Source organism: Coptis chinensis, chromosome 3 (assembly GCF_015680905.1).
Source record: "Coptis chinensis isolate HL-2020 chromosome 3, ASM1568090v1, whole genome shotgun sequence".
NCBI lineage: Eukaryota > Viridiplantae > Streptophyta > Magnoliopsida > Ranunculales > Ranunculaceae > Coptis > Coptis chinensis.
In genome coordinates this window covers 89489653-89509348 of record NC_141458.1, presented here as the reverse complement: position 1 = coordinate 89509348, position 19696 = coordinate 89489653, and the positions used below count along the sequence as shown (strand labels likewise).

Genomic DNA, 19696 nt, shown 5'->3' with positions numbered 1-19696 from the left:
TACTAAAGTAAAAGTATATAAATTGTGAGATGTTATGGATGTGAAGTGTGACTTTGAATAATATTAGTAAATGATTGTGATATTTATGTGACTGCGAAATGACTATAACTTGATATGTCATTACGAAAATATTAATGACTTGTGATAGTCTGAGATCTATGGTTATGCACGCAGAAATTTTATGACGTGATGATATCATATGAATGACTACCCTTGATATATATATTATGATAAGTGGGATTTCCCGAATATGCGGGACGAACTAGGTTATATCAATTAGACTTAAATGTCTTAAATGAGGTTTGGTTATGAATGGAAATTTGACTGACTGAAATAAATCATTTTATTGTGATGTCTAACTCTGTTTTTCGGGGAGGGTAGGATCTATAAATCTTTTTCTGCGGGGGACGAATATCCTACCCTAAGGCGGCGTGTTGGCTTAAAGGTAAGGTATACCAAACTCATATTTAATTAGGTTATCCTATGTGCAATTAATAAATAGAATGTAAGTGGTATTTATGTTGTGAGTTATTTTGGAAAGTGGGAATGAAATCTTGTATATGAGATTCATGGAATTTGTATATTGGATGAAACCTTACTTGGGAAGAAACTAAACGCCGCTTTGGAAAACGGAACTATATTGTCTTCCAAGTTGAAATGGTTGGTAATGTTATATTTATTAATTTGAAAGATTGTGATATATATTTTGTTGTTAGTCTACTATATAAAATGCAAATTCAATTTGTCAACCCATGTTTGCTTTGTTTTGCAACGTGGGTGTGTTCTTCAGGAACATAGAGGGTGGAGTCAAAACACGTGATTTGGAGTTGCTCTTGAGTCTTCCGGTTTAAGATTTTCTCAAGAGTTGGTTAGTTTCTTTATAGTTTAATAATGTGATTTAAGGATTTTTCCTTTTCGTTTCTTTTGATTTCAGTTTTTGTATATATAGTGTTTGATAACAGGGTTTTGGGTTTTGTTTCACCCCGGGCTTCCAGATAATTAAATATAATTGTTTTAAATATTGTCTGGAAATTTGGGGTGTGACAAAAACCACAGAATCTGTTAACAGTAAGTGGACCGTTGACTTTTACTATTGCGTTAGGACGGTAAAGAAATTTATGTCCAACACTAAACCGATTAAATTGGTAGATGAAGCAAAGATGTTCAAGTCTGGACGACGAAGCGAAGGTATCGCCAGAGACCACGCCAATGGAGGGGCTCGAAAAATATCAAAACTGTGACCAGAATACGGAGAACATCGGAGAATATGACAGAGCAGTGTCAATGATTTTCGATACTATGAACCAGGTATGATAGTATTTTTTTTTTTTTATCATTTATTGCAAACTTGTGTTTAAGTTTGAAAGATTGATGAAAACATATATTTTTCGCCGCAGGTTAAAACGGCGGTAGTACGGGCCAAAGAAATTCATGAAAAGTTGCAAAGAAAAGTATCGATCCGAATGAAGTCAATGCCGTAGAAGAAATAGAGAAAGTGAAAATACTCAACCGAAAATTGGAAGAGGCAAACAAAGCGTTAAGCGGAACCAACAGAGAGTTAGAAAACAAAAACAAAAACTTAACCGAGCGGACGGAAGAAGCCGAGCAGAGATCGTACGAAGACTTTGGGAAAGCCTGTGAGATAATGGAAGAACACAAACACTTAAAAGCAGATGTGATAGAATTAAAGGCACTCGTGGCGACCAAAGATCAGGATCTTAAACGTGCGCAAAAAGAGGCAGAGAAAAATAACAAGCGAATGACAGATTTAAACGAGCGGCTCGGCCAAGATCACGTGCAAATGGCACATTGTTAATCGTCCGTAAGACAATTGACAGAGACTTTAATAGAAGCGGGAGATGAACTAGAACGTGAGAAGATGAATTACAAAGATTTATGCGAGTTGTATATCACGAAAAGTTTGTAAGGAACTATTGGATTTGCCCAAACCAATGATCATGTGATTTTGCGTTTGTAATACCATAGAGCTAAAAATTCTTTTTGAATAAAATAAAGTATGTGTTGCCAATTGAATATCATTGTGATGTCAGATAACATACCTGTGGAAAACTGACAATGTTGTTGAATTATATAGATGACACGAAATAGAATTAAACGCCTCTAATGCTAACTTTAAGCTTGCCAAATTAGATTGAGCAAAAAAATGATCCGACGCAGAACTGACGAAACGAAACGGGATAACGTCATCAGATGTTGACATAGCGCGAGAAACCGACTAAGCAAGCGTAAAATCGTTCAATTTAGACTAACGAAATTAAATGTGGTACGTTCGTCAGATTTTGTTGTAGCGATAATACGACTAAGCGAGCGTAATAACGTTCAACTTAGACTGTCGAAATTAAACGTGGTAATTTCGTCAGATTTTGTCGGAGCGATAGTAACGACTAAGCGAGTGTAAAAGCGTTCAACTTAGACTGACGAAATTAAACGTGGTAATTTCGCCAGGTTTTGTTGGAGCGATATTAACGACTAAGCGAGCGTAAATGCGTTCGACTTAGACTGACGAAATTAAACGTGGTAATTTCGCCAGATTTTGTTGTAGCAATAGTAACTACTAAGCAAGCGTAAAAGCGTTCAACTTAGACTGACGAAATTAAACGTGGTAATTTCGCCAGATTTTGTTGTAGCGATAATACGACTAAGCGAGTGTAACATCGTTCAACTTAGACTGCCGAAATTAAACGTGGTAATTTTGCCAGATTTTGTCGGAGCGATAGTAACGATTAAGTGAGCGTAAAAGCGTTCAACTTAGATTGACGAAATTAAACGTGGTAATTTCGCCATTTTTTGTCGGAGCGATATTAACGACTAAGCGAGCGTAAAAGCGTTCAACTTAGACTGACGAAATTAAACGTTGTAATTTCGCCAGATTTTGTTGTAGCGATAGTAACGACTAAGCGAGCATAAAAGCATTCAACTTATACTGACGAAATTAAATGTGGTAATTTCGCTAGATTTTGTTATAGCGATAGTAACGACTAAGCGAGCGTAAAAGCGTTCAACTTAGACTGACGAAATTAAACGTGGTAATTTTGCCAGATTTTGTTGTAGCGATAGTAACGACTAAACGAGCGTAAAAGCGTTCGACTTAGACTGACAAAATTAAACGTGGTAATTTCGCCAGATTTTGTTGTAGCGATCGTAACGACTAAGCGAGCGTAAAAGCTTTCAACTTAGACTGACGAAATTAAACGTGGTAATTTCGCCAGATTTTGTTATAGCTATAGTAACAACTAAGCGAGCGTAAAAGTGTTCAACTTAGACTGACGAAATTAAACATGGTAATTTCGCCAGATTTTGTTATAGCGATTATAAGGTTCGCTAAAACCAAAATTATACTATTGGAACTGAAGTGAAGGAACTGCTTCTTTATTGATTACCGAGTCTTAAAAAATGCAAAGATAACAACGGAAAATACATGCCTGAACTGGAAACAAACTAAATATTGTATTATTTTATTTCTCCAGGATAACGGAAAAACACAACTAAAATCTACTTATAGAACTTGCGCAGATGAAACGCATTCCACGGCTTATCGAGAACATTCCCATCAAAATCTCAGAGAAAATAAGATCCTTTGGTGGCAGGGCGATCTATGATGTATGAACCTGTCCAGTTTTCTCCAAATTTATCGGAATCTATCAACCTCGTCTTTCGACAGAGTACCCAGTCATCTTTCTCAAACACTTTAAGTCAAACTTTCTTATCATATTTTCATTTCATATCAGCTTGATAACGAATTAACTGTTGAAGACCAACCTCTCTTGTCTCATCTATCAAGGCTTTGGCTTGAGCAAGTGCTTGATCATTCGACTCCAATTCCACGTTAGAAGTTCGTGTGGTTGGTGTCATCAACTCTGTAGGCAAGACCGCTTCCGTACCGTAAGCAAGATTAAACGGAGAAAATCCAGTTGAATGTTTAGGTGTGGTTCGATAAGCCCACATAACCGCAGAAAGTTCCTTAACCCAATTTCCTTTGGCATGTTGAAGTCGTCGCTTGAGCATTGCAAGAATGGATTTGTTAGTAGCTTCAGCTTGTCCATTAGCTTGAGGATGGTATGGTGCTGAGAAATTGTGATTAATCTTCAAGTCAGAACAAAATTGTCAAATTTCCTCAGCATCAAATTGTTTGCCATTGTCGGAAGTCAATGATGTTGGAATACCGAAACGACAAACAATGTCTTGCCATAAGAATTTTTTAACATCTAAAGTATGGATCTGGGCTAAGGGCATAGCTTCAGCCCACTTGGTAAAATAATCAGTTGTGACGAGTAAGAAACGAACACTTGCCGGGGAGCTTTTCGGAAGAGGACCCATGATGTCAAGACCCCACTTTGCAAACGGCCAAGGGCTCAAGATTGGATGAAGTTCCGTTCTTTGGAAGATTTCCCATATTAGCATATTTACGACAAAGGAACACACTTCTCGGACAAACGCTTTTAGCATCCTTTTGCATGTCACGACCACCGGTATCCTTGTGTCATTGCTCTATGAGCGAGACTTACGCCAGGGAGTGGTTCCCACATAAGCTGAATAAATTTCCGCCCGAGCGAGCAAAAACCTTCATTTCTGGCGAGACAACGGCATAGGGTTAAGACTTGTGCCTTTGCGATAAAGTTGCAAATGCACCGCTCGAAGTCGATATGAGACAATATTTCCAAGCATCGCGTTTGACACGATCATCACCCACTTTATGATCGGGAGGCAAGATGTGATCATGTAAATATGAGATATAAGGAAGACGCCAATCCTCTTCGTCACAAGGTGTAAATGGAAAACTTAGCTCTATATCAGGAACCTCTGGAGCATTGTCAACTTCATGATCGTCGTCAGTATGGACCGAGACAATATCATTGACAGGATCATTGTGGTCATCTGATAGCATAAGTTGTGGATCAAGCATTTTCTCTGCAATGATAGCTTGATTATCAAGATCACGCTTGCGCTTCCGAGTCAGCACAGGAGATATCAAATTGGCATGACGTGATTCCTCATAAAATGTCTTGATTAAAAAACAACTCTGAGTGATGTACATATCGCGCACATCCTCGATGGACAGATCGATACTTGGTTCCTTTTGAAATTCAATGGTAATCTGGTGAGGCTTATCTGACTTAACTGCCGCGGATAAATATGCGAGAGAATCCGCATGTCGCACGTCATGACGCGGACGCTGCACAATACTGATAGAATCAAAATTTTGAGCAATCCGATGAATTAAGTCCACATAAGCCGCTATTCTATCGTCACGACCTGCATACGATCCACCAAACTGGTTAGCGACTAACTTAGAATCTGTGAATAATTGTAGCTTAGTCGCCCCCAAGTGAAGAGCAGTGCGCAAGCCGCAAATGACAGATTCGTACTCGGCCTCATTATTTGAAGCGTCAAAACCCAAACACACTGACTTCTCAATTTTTTCTCCATTCAGTTGCAAGATTACACACCCAATACCGGAGCCAAACTTATTATGCGAACCATCAGTGTAAACAATTTAACAATCAGCAGATACATCTGATAAGTTTGGCAAATCATCATCCCTGAGAGGTAATGGCGTGTTATCGACGACATTCTCTTCGTCTAGTAATGTGTCAGACATAAGAATATCCTCAATTGGAAAATCAGCCATTAGCGAAGCCAAAGCTTGTCCTTTTTCAGCTGTGCGAGTTTCAAACACAATGTTATAAGCGCTAAGGTAACTTTCCCATTCTCAGGCGACTTGATTCCTCGAAAGCATTGCGAAAAAGCTTTCGCAGATGGATATTTCATTATAAACTTTGACGACTTCGTCCACGAAATAAGGTTTAAGGCGTCGAGCGGCATGAACCAAAGCCAATGCAATTTTCTCCACTCGAGAATATCTTGTTTCAAAGAGGTTGTAAAGAGTCTTGCTAACAAAAATATAGGGCGCCCATCGCCACCGTTGACAAATAAGACGGCACTTACGGCATGATCGATGGCGACTAAATACTGAACCTATAGGCTGCCCGTTCTTTGGATCCGGCAAGAACCGGAGGTTGGACTAAGTTTTTCTTTCAAATGACGAAATGCAAGTTCACAAATCTCCGTCCAAATTGCTGCGTCTTTCAATGTTTGGAAAAAGGGCGTCATCGATCGAATACCGAGATAAAAGCGATTTAGGGCAGCCAAAGGCCCTATAAGTCGTTGAATTTCTTTCTTTGACGTCGGAGAAGGCATTTCAAGGACATTTCGAATCTAATCCGGTTTGCTTCAATTCAGCGTCTAGTCATCATGTATCCTAAGAATTTACGGATGATAAACCGAAGAACACTTAGCCGATTCAAACGCGTATGTTGACATTGGAGAAGTCATCATTAAAACAACTTGCAAATCGATAAGATGATCGGTGCTTCTGTAGATTTGACAACCATGTCGTCGATGTATGCTTCGACTGTCTTTCCAAGTAGGTCAGAAAAAATAGTGTTGACTAGCTTTTCATATGTGGCTTCAGCATTTTTCAGACCGAAAGGCATTACCTGGTAACAGTAAATGCCTTGGTCTGTAATGAATGCAGTGAACTCTTGGTCCTCAATGAATAACGGAATCTGATGATAACTAGAATAAGCATCCAAAAAAGACAAACGCTGAAAACCAGATGTTGCATCGACCATTTCAGATATACGAGGCAATGGATACGGATGAACCGGACAAGCCTTATTGAGATTTGTGAAATCGATACAAACACGTAATTTTCCATTCTTTTTAGGCACTGCGACAACATTTGACATCCATGTTGGATAAGTCACAGGCCTTATAAAGTTAACAGACAAGAGACGATCGATTTTATCTTTCACTTTCATCTTTCTATCGGGGGCTATCCTTCGGGGCTTTTGTCGATCTGGTTTTGCATTGGGATCAATGTCGAGTTTATGACAAGCCACCGAAGGATCTATACCAGACATTTGCTCTATTCGCCAAGCAAAAACATGATTATTCTTCCGCAATAACAAAATAAGCTCTTGTCTCTCCGCTTCTAGAAGTTCAGCTGAAATAAAAGTAGTCTCTTCAGGGAGTTGGCCAATTTGAACTTTTAAAAGTGGATTGACTGTCGAGGGTCCTTCAACATTTCTATTGGCAGAGTAAACTGCTCATAGAAGGATCGGAACAATGCCTTAGAAAAAAAAAATTAAGCTGGCATATAGTTTCCCTTGAAACGGAAAGAGTTGTACGAGTTGTACAAGCAAAAAACTGATAAGGAAACATTGGCTTTTCCCAAACCAGTGATTATGTGATTGTGTGAATGTAATATCATAGAGCTAAAAATTATTGTAATGAAAATAAAAATAAAGTATGTGTTTGCAATTAAAAATCGTTGTGATGTCAGATAACATACCTGTGGAAAACTGACAATGTTGTTGAGTTATGTAGATGAAACGAAATAGAATGAAACGCCCCATGTAGAGAAAAACGCCCCCAATGCTAACTTAACTTGGCAAAATTAGACTAAGCGAGCGTAAAAACATTCAAACTTAGATTGACAAAGCTAAACGTGGTAACTTCGTCAGATTTTGCGGTAGCAATAGTAATGAACTAAGCGAGCGTAAAAGCGTTCAAACTTAGACAGACGAAGCTAAACGTGGCAACTTCGTCAGATTTTGTCGTAGCGAAAATAACGAACTAAGCGAGCATAAAAGCGTTCAAACTTAGACTGACGAAATTAAACGTGGTAATTTTGTCAGATTTTGTCGTAACGATAGTAACGAACTAAGCGAGCGTAAAAACGTTCAAACTTAGACTGACAAAACTAAACGCGATAACTTTGTCAGATTTTGTCGTAATGATAGTAACGAACTAAGCGAGCGTAAAAGCATTCAAACTTAGACTGACGAAGTTAAACGCGGTAACTTTGTCAGATTTTGTCGTAGCGATAGTAACGAACTAAGCGAGCGTAAAAGCGTTCAAACTTAAACTAACAAAGCTACGACACTCAAGTCATAACGCTATTCATTTTTTTTATTAATTAAATTAAAAGCTACAAAAAAAACACAAAAATCTAATAACTATTATTTACAAAATTAATATTGAGTGCTTATGGAGGGTGTATACTACTGAGATTGTTTTGGATTAGAAGTCATTATCCTATCAAATATTATATTTTTTTATCTAAAAAGATCTAGATTCAAATCCTCATATACAATGAAGGGTTCCTTATTTCCTAACCATATATATAAAAAGAAATTGAGAAATAAACATCAAAGCTCAAAAGTTACGAAATACACCTTCTCTCAAACTAAAGTAGGACTTCAGGATACACGATATTAGTTGTGTGGTTTGAAGAATCAGGAAGGAGGATGACACTTATTCGTTTTGAAGAAGTGCATCTTGATAACGCCACATATAATTGACCATGGCTAAATACCTGGTTCCGCAAATCAATACCAACGTACTTAACAGACTGCCCTTGTGATTTGTTTATCGTCATTGCAAACGATAATCAAATCGGAAACTGTCGTCTGGTCATTTGAAATGGTATTTCATTGGTCGAAGGCGTTAATGATATTCTAGAGATAAAGCGTATTTCCCTGCTTTTCTCCGGTTAAGATTAGAACTTGCACCACATGTGGCCTTGTGCACACAATCATCGGTAGCGTCCGTTACAAAGTCCATCCGTTGGTGCTATATTTCTCAAAGAACATTCTTGGGCATCCCTTCTTGAGAGTAAGCTTGAATGGAGGCAACCCAAAAGGATCGAGTGAGTTCAAGTACTGCATTCGGATAGCTATTTGCATTTCCACTATCAACAACACCGGCGCTAACTTGTCGACACCTAAGCAAACAATTTCTTCCCGGGAAAACATATCTAGTGCGGTTTCATTTATAGTGCTAACATCATCGCGTTGTGTCTTTGAAAGGATAGTCCGCTTCGGTCAAATAATTTGGGTCAGCTTCATACTGCCCACTTAGACCGGGATATACATTATTTAGCAAGTCATGAAGATTGCTACAATTTTGAATCTCTGACGGCAATTGAACACTTTCTTCTGGTTTCATTCCAACCTGAAAATTTCAAATGAGAGCATATGAGATGAGTGATTGTGTATAATTTAAAATGGTCAGCAAAAAACATTATTTTTTTCAAGAAATTAAGTAATACCTCCATCAAGAAATTGGAGAACAACATGTTCTCTGGCAAGTCACTGTCTAATCTCATATTTTGCACCAAAGATAAAACATTGATGTGTTTCCAGAGTAAAGACCTTCTCAGTGATGCACTTACAATATCCTCACGTTCACCTTGTGGTACAACTGGCAGAATTTGTCGAAAGTCACCGCCTAGAACAACAGTGATTCCACCAAATGGTCTTTCATTCTTATAAACATCCCGGAGTGAGCGAATCAAATAACCGCTTCAATACAAAATCTATGCTGCATCAAGACTTCATCCCAAATTATCAGTTTTGTTTCTTTAAATAGACCTGCTTGGAGCGAATCCTTTTTGAAGCCACACATAGAGTTCTCCAACATATCAAAAGGAATAGAAAAAGTTGAATGAGCTGTTCTACCACCATCTAATAAAAGCGACGCAATACCAGATGAGGCAACTACAATCACAATATGTCCTAGATGACGACATTTAGCTGTAATTGTATTATACACAAATGTCTTTCATGTACCTACAGCTCCATTTAAGAAGAAAATTCCCCCTGCATTTTGCATGACTGAATCAACCACGGTATCAAACGTATGGCGTTGCTCATTGTTAAGACGATCAATGTTATGGTTGATTTGTTCATCTTGTAAATCAAACTGGAGTTGGCGTTGCTCCCAAATTAGTCTATTTCCAATCCCTTTGTTCCATTGTTTTAGTGGTCGGGGCATCGGGGGAAAGTCTTCTAGAGTTTTGTTTTTAGATTCCATGAGGAACTGCTCCAATAGATGCAACCCGTAATCTGTCACCTGCAGGAAAATTGTGTATTAATAATATAATATAGGCTACATGAAGGAGGCATTAATATAATATCTGTCACCTGCTCTTTTGATGGATTAGGAATGTTGAAGATAGTTCGTAATTTGTGTGCTTGGTCATCACATATACTTATTGAGAATCTATCCCACAACAAATGTGGTTGCACTGGATTGCATTCCAACATAATAATGCCGAACAATCTCCTTAGCTGATATCCAGTATTCATTATCGCCGCTTCTTCTAAACAATGTATCCACTCTCCATCATCTTCAAGAAGTCCACGTGCAACAAACGTAGCCTTGAATGTTGGATGAGGAATACCTTCGAATTTGCGAAGATCCTCAAATGATGTTGGGCCCTTTACGATGGTCAATAGTAGACGCAAGTAAAACCTCTCTCCCTCATTGGGCTTGGCAAAATACATCCTGCCAATAGCATAATCACTGCTTCTTTTAGTCCATACCTTTTCTATTTTGTGCCAAACAAAGTGCTCGGGGAATTCTTGGTAAGTATAGGCCTGAGCATCTGGATTTGAAGCACAGCAGTCGAAGAATGAAGTGAGACTCGACTTTTGTCGTTTCGCCCTCTCAAGAATATTCTCCATCGGTTCCTTAGGGTTGAACACAACATGATGCATACCTGGCAAAAAATCATAACTTAATAGTATGGCATTCCAGTATAACTTAATAGTATATTGATGAAAATTGTTTAATCAAGTGTTAAATACCTGGCAAGTGAAGAGATAACCTTACAACAGTTGGAAACTCTTCATGTAAGGAAAACCCAAATAGCCGCCAAGCTGCTTTTGGTGGTCCAATATATCTGGCATCAATGTACTGTTTAATCTCATTTCCGCCGTCCAACACCATTGTTGTTCTGTCATTGCCCTTGTAGATGTACTTGTGGATGTACTTAACACATTGCAATCCTGCACACACTTTGACATTAATGTGATAATTAAACATCCTCACCAATTGTGGATTATATGGGACAACGTTCCTATTGTTAACCTCTTTGTCTTTCACCAAATAGACACGTCCCGTGTTGCGACGCATATAAAGTGGATAACCGTCTTTTTGTATGGTTGTCGCGTCTGTAAACTCATGTGGAAAATGCTTTGTGCACTTGCCATTTTCCATACACGGTGAGTTCATATTTTTAACACCACACGGTCCATGGATCATACAACTCTTTATTGTATCAAAGAGAAAGGGATCCTTATCTGGGTCGGGAAATTCTGCAGATATAATTTGATCAATTTAGGCTGCGGTACAAATTTTATCTTCATGCTTGAGGAAAAAGAGTGCATGCATGTGCGGGAGGCCACGCTTATGAAATTCAATGGTGTACATATGAGCTACTTCACGGCCAAACACATTTTTCTTCTTGATAAATTTCATTAAAGCTCTTCTCTTCAGTTCGAAAACATGGGCAAGAACATCAGGTCGATCAAATGCATTTTGGTTCTCCAAAAGGGCTTCTTGCACTTCTGGCCAGTGAGAATTAGCCGTCATCATAAGGAATATAACTGGATGCTTATTGTAACGTGTTATAGCCATTGAGTCTTGAAAGATCTCATACATGTACCTTGGACTTCCAATGAATGATGATGGCAAAATAAACCGTTGACCAACCGGATCAGGATCCGTACCCTCAGCTAAATCTGTCAAACTCATGTACACTTCAGCACGAAGATCCTTTTGGTGGGTATAATGATAGTATAGCCGATTTTGCTCAGTATAAGCCCAAGCATCACACAAAAACTCCTGAAATAATTTTCCACCACGGAGTATTGCTGAATATTCAGTATGACGTTCAAACAAACGATATGCATAGAACACCATCTGAGTCAATCACCTCGAATCGTCGTCATTGAAATCATAAAGTTTCATTTCGGTTGACCATCCAAGCTCACCTTGAGGGAAAAACAAAGGATAATGCAGGGGTAGATAAGCGGGATTACATTCATCAATCCGCTTCAGTGCATTGCCTGATCTATAATGAAGAATGATATCCCTTGTGCTTCTGATTTTAGTTCCATCCCCAGGTATAACAACTGCAATTTCATTTGCTGAAGAAAGATTGTATCGCCGTTGGTCAGTAGATGTATTATAATGGAGATAAGCTGCCACGTCATTTTCCTCAGCTGTGCGAGCACTCAATATATCATATGCTTGACGAAATTTTTCAGAAAATCTATTACAATCGGCGATTATACTCTGAATGATATCTAAAACATCACGCCTCATTTGGATTTCGCGATGACGCACATCAAGGGCACTCGGGTGGGTCATAAACATATAGTTGAGCATAAATCGGATCTTTCTCGTGTTCCGTAGTAGTAATGATCCAATTTGATGGCGTAATTCACCATGAACGGTGAATGGAATAGGACCACTACCGCTGAATATTCGGTCATCCGGTTGACAACCGAGGCCGTAAAATGCATTAGCCAAGTTATACTGATGAAGATGTTGTCTAAATGACCTAGCTTTGGCGTCACTACCATCATATAAATCTTGAATCGCAGGAGGCAATGGACTAAGTAGAGGAAGACTGACTTTTCCTTGTTTGCAACACATCCCGAAAAAGGGTCTTTTTTGGTGATGTATTTGCTAGCCTTTCATCTTTCTAGTGCAGAGCTTTACAAAATGAGCATTCCACATCCATCTTTCCAAGATAATGACGGACATTGTTGTGCATATTAGCGAGTTACGCCATATTGACACCAAATTGTAAGAGGCTAAAAATAATCATCCACATCCATTTAAACTTTGGGTGTCACTAACATGTAGGGAAAAAAATCCTAATGAGTTAGGAATGAAATTTTTTTTTTACTGAAAACAATGCTATAGAAAACACAATGAAATTCAACTTACATATATGAAGACACTGATACTGGAATATTCTGAAGGTCTGCTTCTAAGTTCTTTCTAGTTCATTTGTTCATTCTACCACTTATGCGCACTTTTTCTCTTCTATTGTGTTGGGCCAACTTGCATCGAGAAGTCTGAGAAGGTGTATAAGCATTGGTCGGACTAACACTAAGATCATCCACTTCCATTTCGTTTTGGGTGTCACTAACATGTAGAAAAAAAATTCATAATGGACTAGGAACGGAAATATTTTTGACTGAAAACAATGCTATAGAAAACACACAAAGAAATGAAACTTACATATGGAAGACATGGACACAGGTATATTTTGAAGGCCTGCTTCTAAGTTCCTTCTTGTTCGCTTGCTGCTTCTACCACTTATGAGCTATTTTTCTCTTCTATTGCGTTGGGCCAACTTGCGCCGAGAAGGCTGAGAGGGTGTAAAAACATTGGTCGGACTAACATTAAGAGTGGATTGTGGAGGAGTAACTACAACCTCATTTTGCACAGGAGGTGATTGGACTTGATGGCCTTCATTTCCTTGTGTTTCCAAAACCTGCATTTTATATTTGATAAAACATAACCATCAGAAGGCTGTAAACAACCACCGCCTATAATGAACGTATATATGTTACATACCCTAGCAAGGGTAGCAAGCACATGGTCAATGATCCGTTGTTTATGCTCACGTACTCGAGTTATATAATCCAATTCTCTTTGCTGCATGATGCAAGTATATGAAAAGCCGCATAAAAAAATTAAATGAGAATGTTGTCAAATTAACAAAAGAGTTTTTCTTTGTTACAAAATTTAAAAGTTTGAAATCATATAAGAATCAAACATAACCAAACTGTGAAAAAGGAACTTCAAATACCTGAACAGATGCGGTAGGTTCATTGGTAGAATTAAGTGGTGCGTCAACAACAGAAACATCAAATGCACTTGCAGGTGGTGCCTTATCCATGGCTGATAATCAAACATTGATAAGGAAATTGCAGCAAATAAATGGAAGTGGTATACAACTATGACCAGGAATAACTATTAAGGGAGGTTCGGAGTCGTGCAAAATGCAACCATGTCACCAGTACCTCTAATTAGAGTTATCGACTTTTGTATAATTAAAATATAAAGAGTTTCGATCCACTAGAACTTCTACCAAAGCTACACGCATGTACTATCACTACAAGAAAACAGGTTTTACGCCACGGTCCAAAACTATGGAAAAAGGGTTTTTCCCACGGTTTTGGACCGTGGGCTTTTTGTGCGTCGGAAATGGTCTGGCGACAGTCATGACCGTCGGTAAAGACCACCAATAGCGACGGTCCTTGCGACGGTAATTGCCATGGGTATTGCCACGGCATAAACCCGTAGGAAAGGCCATCGAAAAAGGTTAGTATTTCCCACGGTGTTAGTCTGTGGGGAAAAAATAGTTTTCCCAACGGTTATGGTCCATGGGATAAGATATTTCCTACGGTCTTGGTTCGTGGGATTTGCTGTTTGCGTAGTGAATTTTGGTTTTTGGCTGATGTTATTTGACCGTGGGTAAAGTGAACTCCGTGGGAAGAAGTGCTTTTGCGACGGCTATGGACCGTGGCAGAGTTATTTATTTTTTTTAAAAAAAATATTGATATTTTAATTCCTGGGTCATTTCACCTACAATCAACAAAGACCTACCAAAACTCCCCTAACCATCCTACACCTCAAAATCAATCAATTAACGTAACTTTTCCACATACATTTTTTAGAAGATACCCGCTTTCGACATCGACGAAATCAACAGTGCAATCCATAAATCAACAGTGTAAAACAAGATAGACTAATTTAGCAGGCCATAAATCCATCAATTAACGTAACTTTTCCACAGACGCACACAAGCTATCGAACGATACTAGAACATCTGATAATAAAATAAGACAGAAGCAAAGCATGCTTCATCACCATGATTCAACAGAAACCAAGAGTCTAATGGAAAAATTAAAAAAATAACACAACTCCAAAACCTAATCTTCTTGGGAGAAATAAAAAATTGACCATTTGGTTTAGCAGTTCGTGTGGCAAGGCGAGCCACGAGCATATTAGCAACAACCCCTGCACTAGGAGTGCCTCCTGTAGCTTCAAATATCTCTGTCGATTCATGTAAGTCGTATGTTCAAGATCTTCATCCACTTTCGGTCGGTTACATCCAAAAATGCTTCATCACAACTTACTGCCTGTTTCAAGAGATCAAAATTACAATTTTTTTTCTTATAGGTCACATTACGTGGAATAAAAGGGTGAAAATGGAACGAATTACATCTCTAAACATGTACACGCCTGCACTCTATTGCAATGCTTATGCAAAATATCGTAAAACTGATTGGCAACCTGCCAATAACAGCACCAACAGATGAATTATAAGGAACAATATAAATAAACAAAAACAAATGTGCAATCTTGAATCCACACATCAATATAAGGAACTCGATGCACTGCTTACAACTTCATAAGCTTCAAAATTCTACAATTTAATGACAAGATGAGGACAAAGAGCCTTTGCATCCCTAACAAACATTTCAGCTTTTACTCCTACAATTATATTATTAATAAATTTATAAAATAGTGTCAAAGGCTCAAGGCACCAGATAAAACATGAAAAACTGAATTATAAGCAGAAAACTCTACAAAAAAGCAATCATAGTCTCGAGCAGGGTAATTTGTAGACGAAATTTCAGCTGTTCCTCTTGGGTTGTTTGAATGGCACACAGCTCCAGGCTTGTCTCGCAATTCGGGACGATTTCTGAGAATTACTGACACAAAAAAGCAGTCCTGGAAAAGCACATGGTTATCACCCCTAAAAGATGTATTTACAAATTTTATAAATAACATGTGACAGAATTTCTCCTAGAGTGTCCCCCCCTCCCCCCCTTCCACGTTTTTTCTTTAATTTGTATAGGGAACAACTATATATCAGATAAGCAGAACAAACCAACACACCCCCACACACACACACACACACACACACACCCACACCCACACCCACACACACACACATAATTTGTATAGGGAATAACTGTATATCAGATAAGCAGAACCCCCACCCCACACACACACACACACAAAACCCTAAATACATAGACTGACAACAATACCAATTGTAACAGATCAAGTGAAGAGGTAGAAACTTCTAGTTGATAGCATATAATTGCAAACAATAAGATAATGCGGTAAAGCAATCAGGTCAAAATCAAGACTCTAATGGGTCATTCAGTATATTGCATGTAACATTGACACTCCATATTTTCAAATAAAATATGTGTCGGATACACCGGTATGTATCCATGTGTGTTACGAGAAACTGACATAATGAAGGACATATTGGGTTACAATATGCATTACTCTATATTGTAAATTTGTAATGCATCAAATCAGTAATATGATACACAATATTACCCTGTCAATATGGATAACAGAAGTTCCTTGGTCAACATTAGAAGCATCAACAGTGGGATTTTCATGTTTAAACCCACAGCTGGGAAAATTTACGATAACGATTCCTCCAAGTTCCAATGAAATGCAGCCTTGAGTTCTACAAAATTCAAAATTCTGGATGAATTGTAATGCAAAATTTTCTTCACCGGAAAATTTCATAAATAAAACACAAACAGTATTATGCCAAATAGAGAACCGAACTGCTTGAGATGTTTCTATTTTTTGTATCCTAGCTCACTAAAAAGCATTTTAACAATGCAACATTGTTAAAGAGTTCTAATGATTAAAGATTGCTGATAAGAAAACAATATAACAAGTCAACTAGCTCTTGTCATATATACGGTATACCTGTCAAATACGGATATACATACGATTATGCGTTTCTACCCAAAGATGATCCAATGGTGATTAATTTTGAATTATAAAAATTTATACAAAGTGTCATTATGATGATAGTGCAAGCCGAACTGTCTTATGCCATCATCCAATAATCCTATATGAAAAGTTCGGCTACCTAAACCAATTGGTCATTTTTCAGTAGTATCCACTAATAATACATTAAGCAAAAATAGGGATACAAAATAATAATAATAAACATAAAACTAAGAGAGTGGTTCATAACAAACTTACAACAACTATCAGCTATTATGAATCTCCAGAAGACTTTGTGCCGCACAGAAACAGACCGAACAGAATAATCTGTCCTCCTGATGATAAGTCGTTTATCTGTCATCATGTGAATACCAGGTCAACTTCCCAAGTTCTCTTACGACGGAGCAATTCTACTCTCTTTCCCAATATATACTACTTCAGAAGATCTATTCATAATTTCAGCTTCGATGATCATAGTTCTTTCTTTTGCTTGTATATTAGCATCCATATTGGCCATTCACTGCAGTGACTCAGGAACAAATTCCGCAATTTTCTCAAGAAGACTCTGGATTATATAGAAAAAAGGAGGGGAGGGGAGGTTAACACACAATAATAAAATAGTCCTAAAGAAAGTTCACCAGACAAAATCATATAAAATTGCATCAGCTGGAAATGCACATACCCTATCAAAATCGCTTGTGGTTCGCACATAACCATCTCCAACAACCACCCCAGCACCTGACAAATTCCTGGGTTCCTTATAATATTTTCTCAGTTCAGACAAGGAAGAATCATCATCGCCAAGATACCATTTGGAAAAGGGACCATAGCCATAAAACGACCAGTCCAGCTCCCATTCTTCAGTAGCAAAATCATCACCAAACAAACCTTTCAGATACTTCACTTCGCTCTTCCCGAACAAAGTAAGTCTACCATTTGGGTGAGTGAACATGACAAAGCCCTGCTCGCTGATACAAAAATAAAGAGGAGTACCTGAAACCCACTGTCCCCAACTTACCCGAATCTACAGATTTATACAGCAGTTTAAAACCCCAACAGTGACAAATCCAATTAGCTATTCAAACACCGAAATTCCAACCTTACTTCACCAATTATCTGTTATACACATATGGAAACACAGTAATTAACACAATAAACCCCAAAAAAACTGGAAAGGCAAAGGTACAATCTTTAAATAGAAGAGTAAAATAAATGAATATGAAAACCCTTGAAGAAACTAAACTGACCTGGGTTTTGGTCAGCAACGATTCCAAGCTGAGACGTTGAAGGAAAAAAAACATGTCTTTGAGTAATGAAGAGAAACAAAGCTTGTAAACACTGCGAAAATTAAACTTGAAAAAATTTGTCAAATAAAACCCTAGAAAAAAAAATCGATGCTTGAAATAATTTTTTTGATTTCATTACCATTTTCAGATGTGAAAAGTAGTAAAAGGAAAAAAAAAAATAGATAAAAAAGTAAGTGGTTAATTGTGCGGGGCGAAGCTAAGCGGTGGTGGGGATTGGGGAAGGAGAAAACAGCTTTAAATCCCTTTCCCACAATAAATCCTAAGAAAATTAAAGTTGAAATAATGATTTTTGCTTTCAAGACCTTGTTGAGATGGAAAAAAAAAATGGGGTTGAGTGGTGGTGGGGGACGAAGGCTATGTGGGTGGAGGAAGAAATACCGTGTCTTTTTTGTTTTTTCTAAGTGTTTTCAGCCCTAACCCCACGGTCAAAACGCGAAGAACAACCGTCCTGGTTAAAAAAATTGTACCCAACAGTTTCGACCGTCGCTCCACCCACGGCCAATTAAACAGTTAAACCGTGGCTAAAGGTATTAAAGCTACCAAATGAGGAAAAACTTATTTGCTACGGTCAAAATTCGTAGGAAACTATGCAAGGGTTTATGACCGTGACTAAAAATACCGGGAATCCGTGGGAAAAAGTCGATTTTCTTGTAGTGTATACTTTAGTGTGCATAGCAAAAGGGTCTAAAAGCATAAAAGAGGCAAAGAAAGAAAGTGCAAGAATTGAATAATGGCAATGTTCGTCTCGCAAAAGAAACAAAAACAGCATATATAGTCTAAAAAGATTGTTTTCCTTTTGCCCAACTACAGCCTAGCATTTTTTAGAACACGGATCACAAGAGATACACAATGGAACACTTCAACATTGCAATCCAAATGATAAATTATAGAAAAAGTTCGTCTCGCAAAAGAAACAAAAACAGCATAGTCTAAAAACATTGCTTCCTTTCTTCTTCAAGGAAATCGAAGTTTTCTAGTATTAGATCAAGATAAATTATCTCCAAAGATTGGCTTTCTAATATGACAGGTCATAACTTTTTGGTTCATGCAGTTATTATTATGCTGGGACAACAGAGTATGATAAAATGTATAATGCAATATGAACTAAATTTGTCCCTGACTAATAACATGCCCATTAGAACAACTGTGGACTTTAAGGTGAGGCATAGAATGTTCCTGGCTTAAAAAAAGACAACTTTGAATTACAGCTGCAACAAATTAGCACAATTTAGGTTATTTAGGTTTATATATGGGTTTCAATATATTCTATAATGTCTTTCATGAATTAAAAAAACCGGATCTTAAGGAAGTTGTATCCCTTGACCAAATATGCTGCGGTTCAGTTTCAATGGTAACCAACAGTGAAAAAAAGATTGGTTTGATATAGATATCATCAAAAAACGATATATTTAATTTGAACAGTAAAAGCTGATACCATAAAGTATGAGATTACATGTTAAGTACGACCAAATTATGTTCAAATATTAATCTTTGGCAGGTTCATCAAATAAGGCTATAAGAGAAAGAAGGTAACCTAAACTCAAGTACCTGAACTCGTGAAGTTCCCCAAGTGCAAAGAAAAGTTGGAAATAACGAATGGTATACCAAAAAAAGCAAAGGAAACATAATCCAGCGTCGAGTGTTAAAAAAAAAGAGTGGCTAAATATTGAATTCATAGGTTGCTCCTGCTGAATTGGGGAGAATCCTTCTAACTCATCCCTTTG

General features: G+C 37.9%; 2 protein-coding genes and 1 long non-coding RNA gene across 3 annotated transcripts; all 3 read right to left on the bottom strand.

Annotated features, from left to right (window-relative positions):
• Nucleotides 1-5515: 5515 nt before the first annotated feature.
• On the bottom strand, nt 5516-11103 carry LOC147511515 (uncharacterized). Its single transcript, XM_086598493.1, has 9 exons — nt 10677-11103; nt 10011-10588; nt 9657-9939; nt 9459-9602; nt 9137-9315; nt 8936-9039; nt 6811-7110; nt 6506-6597; nt 5516-5679 (listed from the first exon to the last, which is right to left on the bottom strand). The coding sequence occupies exons 1-9, from the start codon at nt 11101-11103 to the stop codon at nt 5516-5518; spliced, it is 2271 nt and encodes a 756-aa protein (XP_086454619.1).
• Nucleotides 11104-11208: 105 nt separating this feature from the next.
• Nucleotides 11209-12531, bottom strand: LOC147511514 (uncharacterized). The gene is made up of 2 exons (XM_086598492.1): nt 11865-12531; nt 11209-11744 (listed from the first exon to the last, which is right to left on the bottom strand). The coding sequence occupies exons 1-2, from the start codon at nt 12529-12531 to the stop codon at nt 11209-11211; spliced, it is 1203 nt and encodes a 400-aa protein (XP_086454618.1).
• A 2868-nt stretch (nt 12532-15399) lies between these two features.
• LOC147511513 (uncharacterized) lies at nt 15400-18030 on the bottom strand. The gene is made up of 5 exons (XR_015217007.1): nt 17913-18030; nt 17348-17781; nt 16924-17230; nt 16255-16390; nt 15400-15630 (listed from the first exon to the last, which is right to left on the bottom strand). It is a non-coding gene; the product is annotated as an uncharacterized LOC147511513 (long non-coding RNA).
• Nucleotides 18031-19696: the final 1666 nt, after the last annotated feature.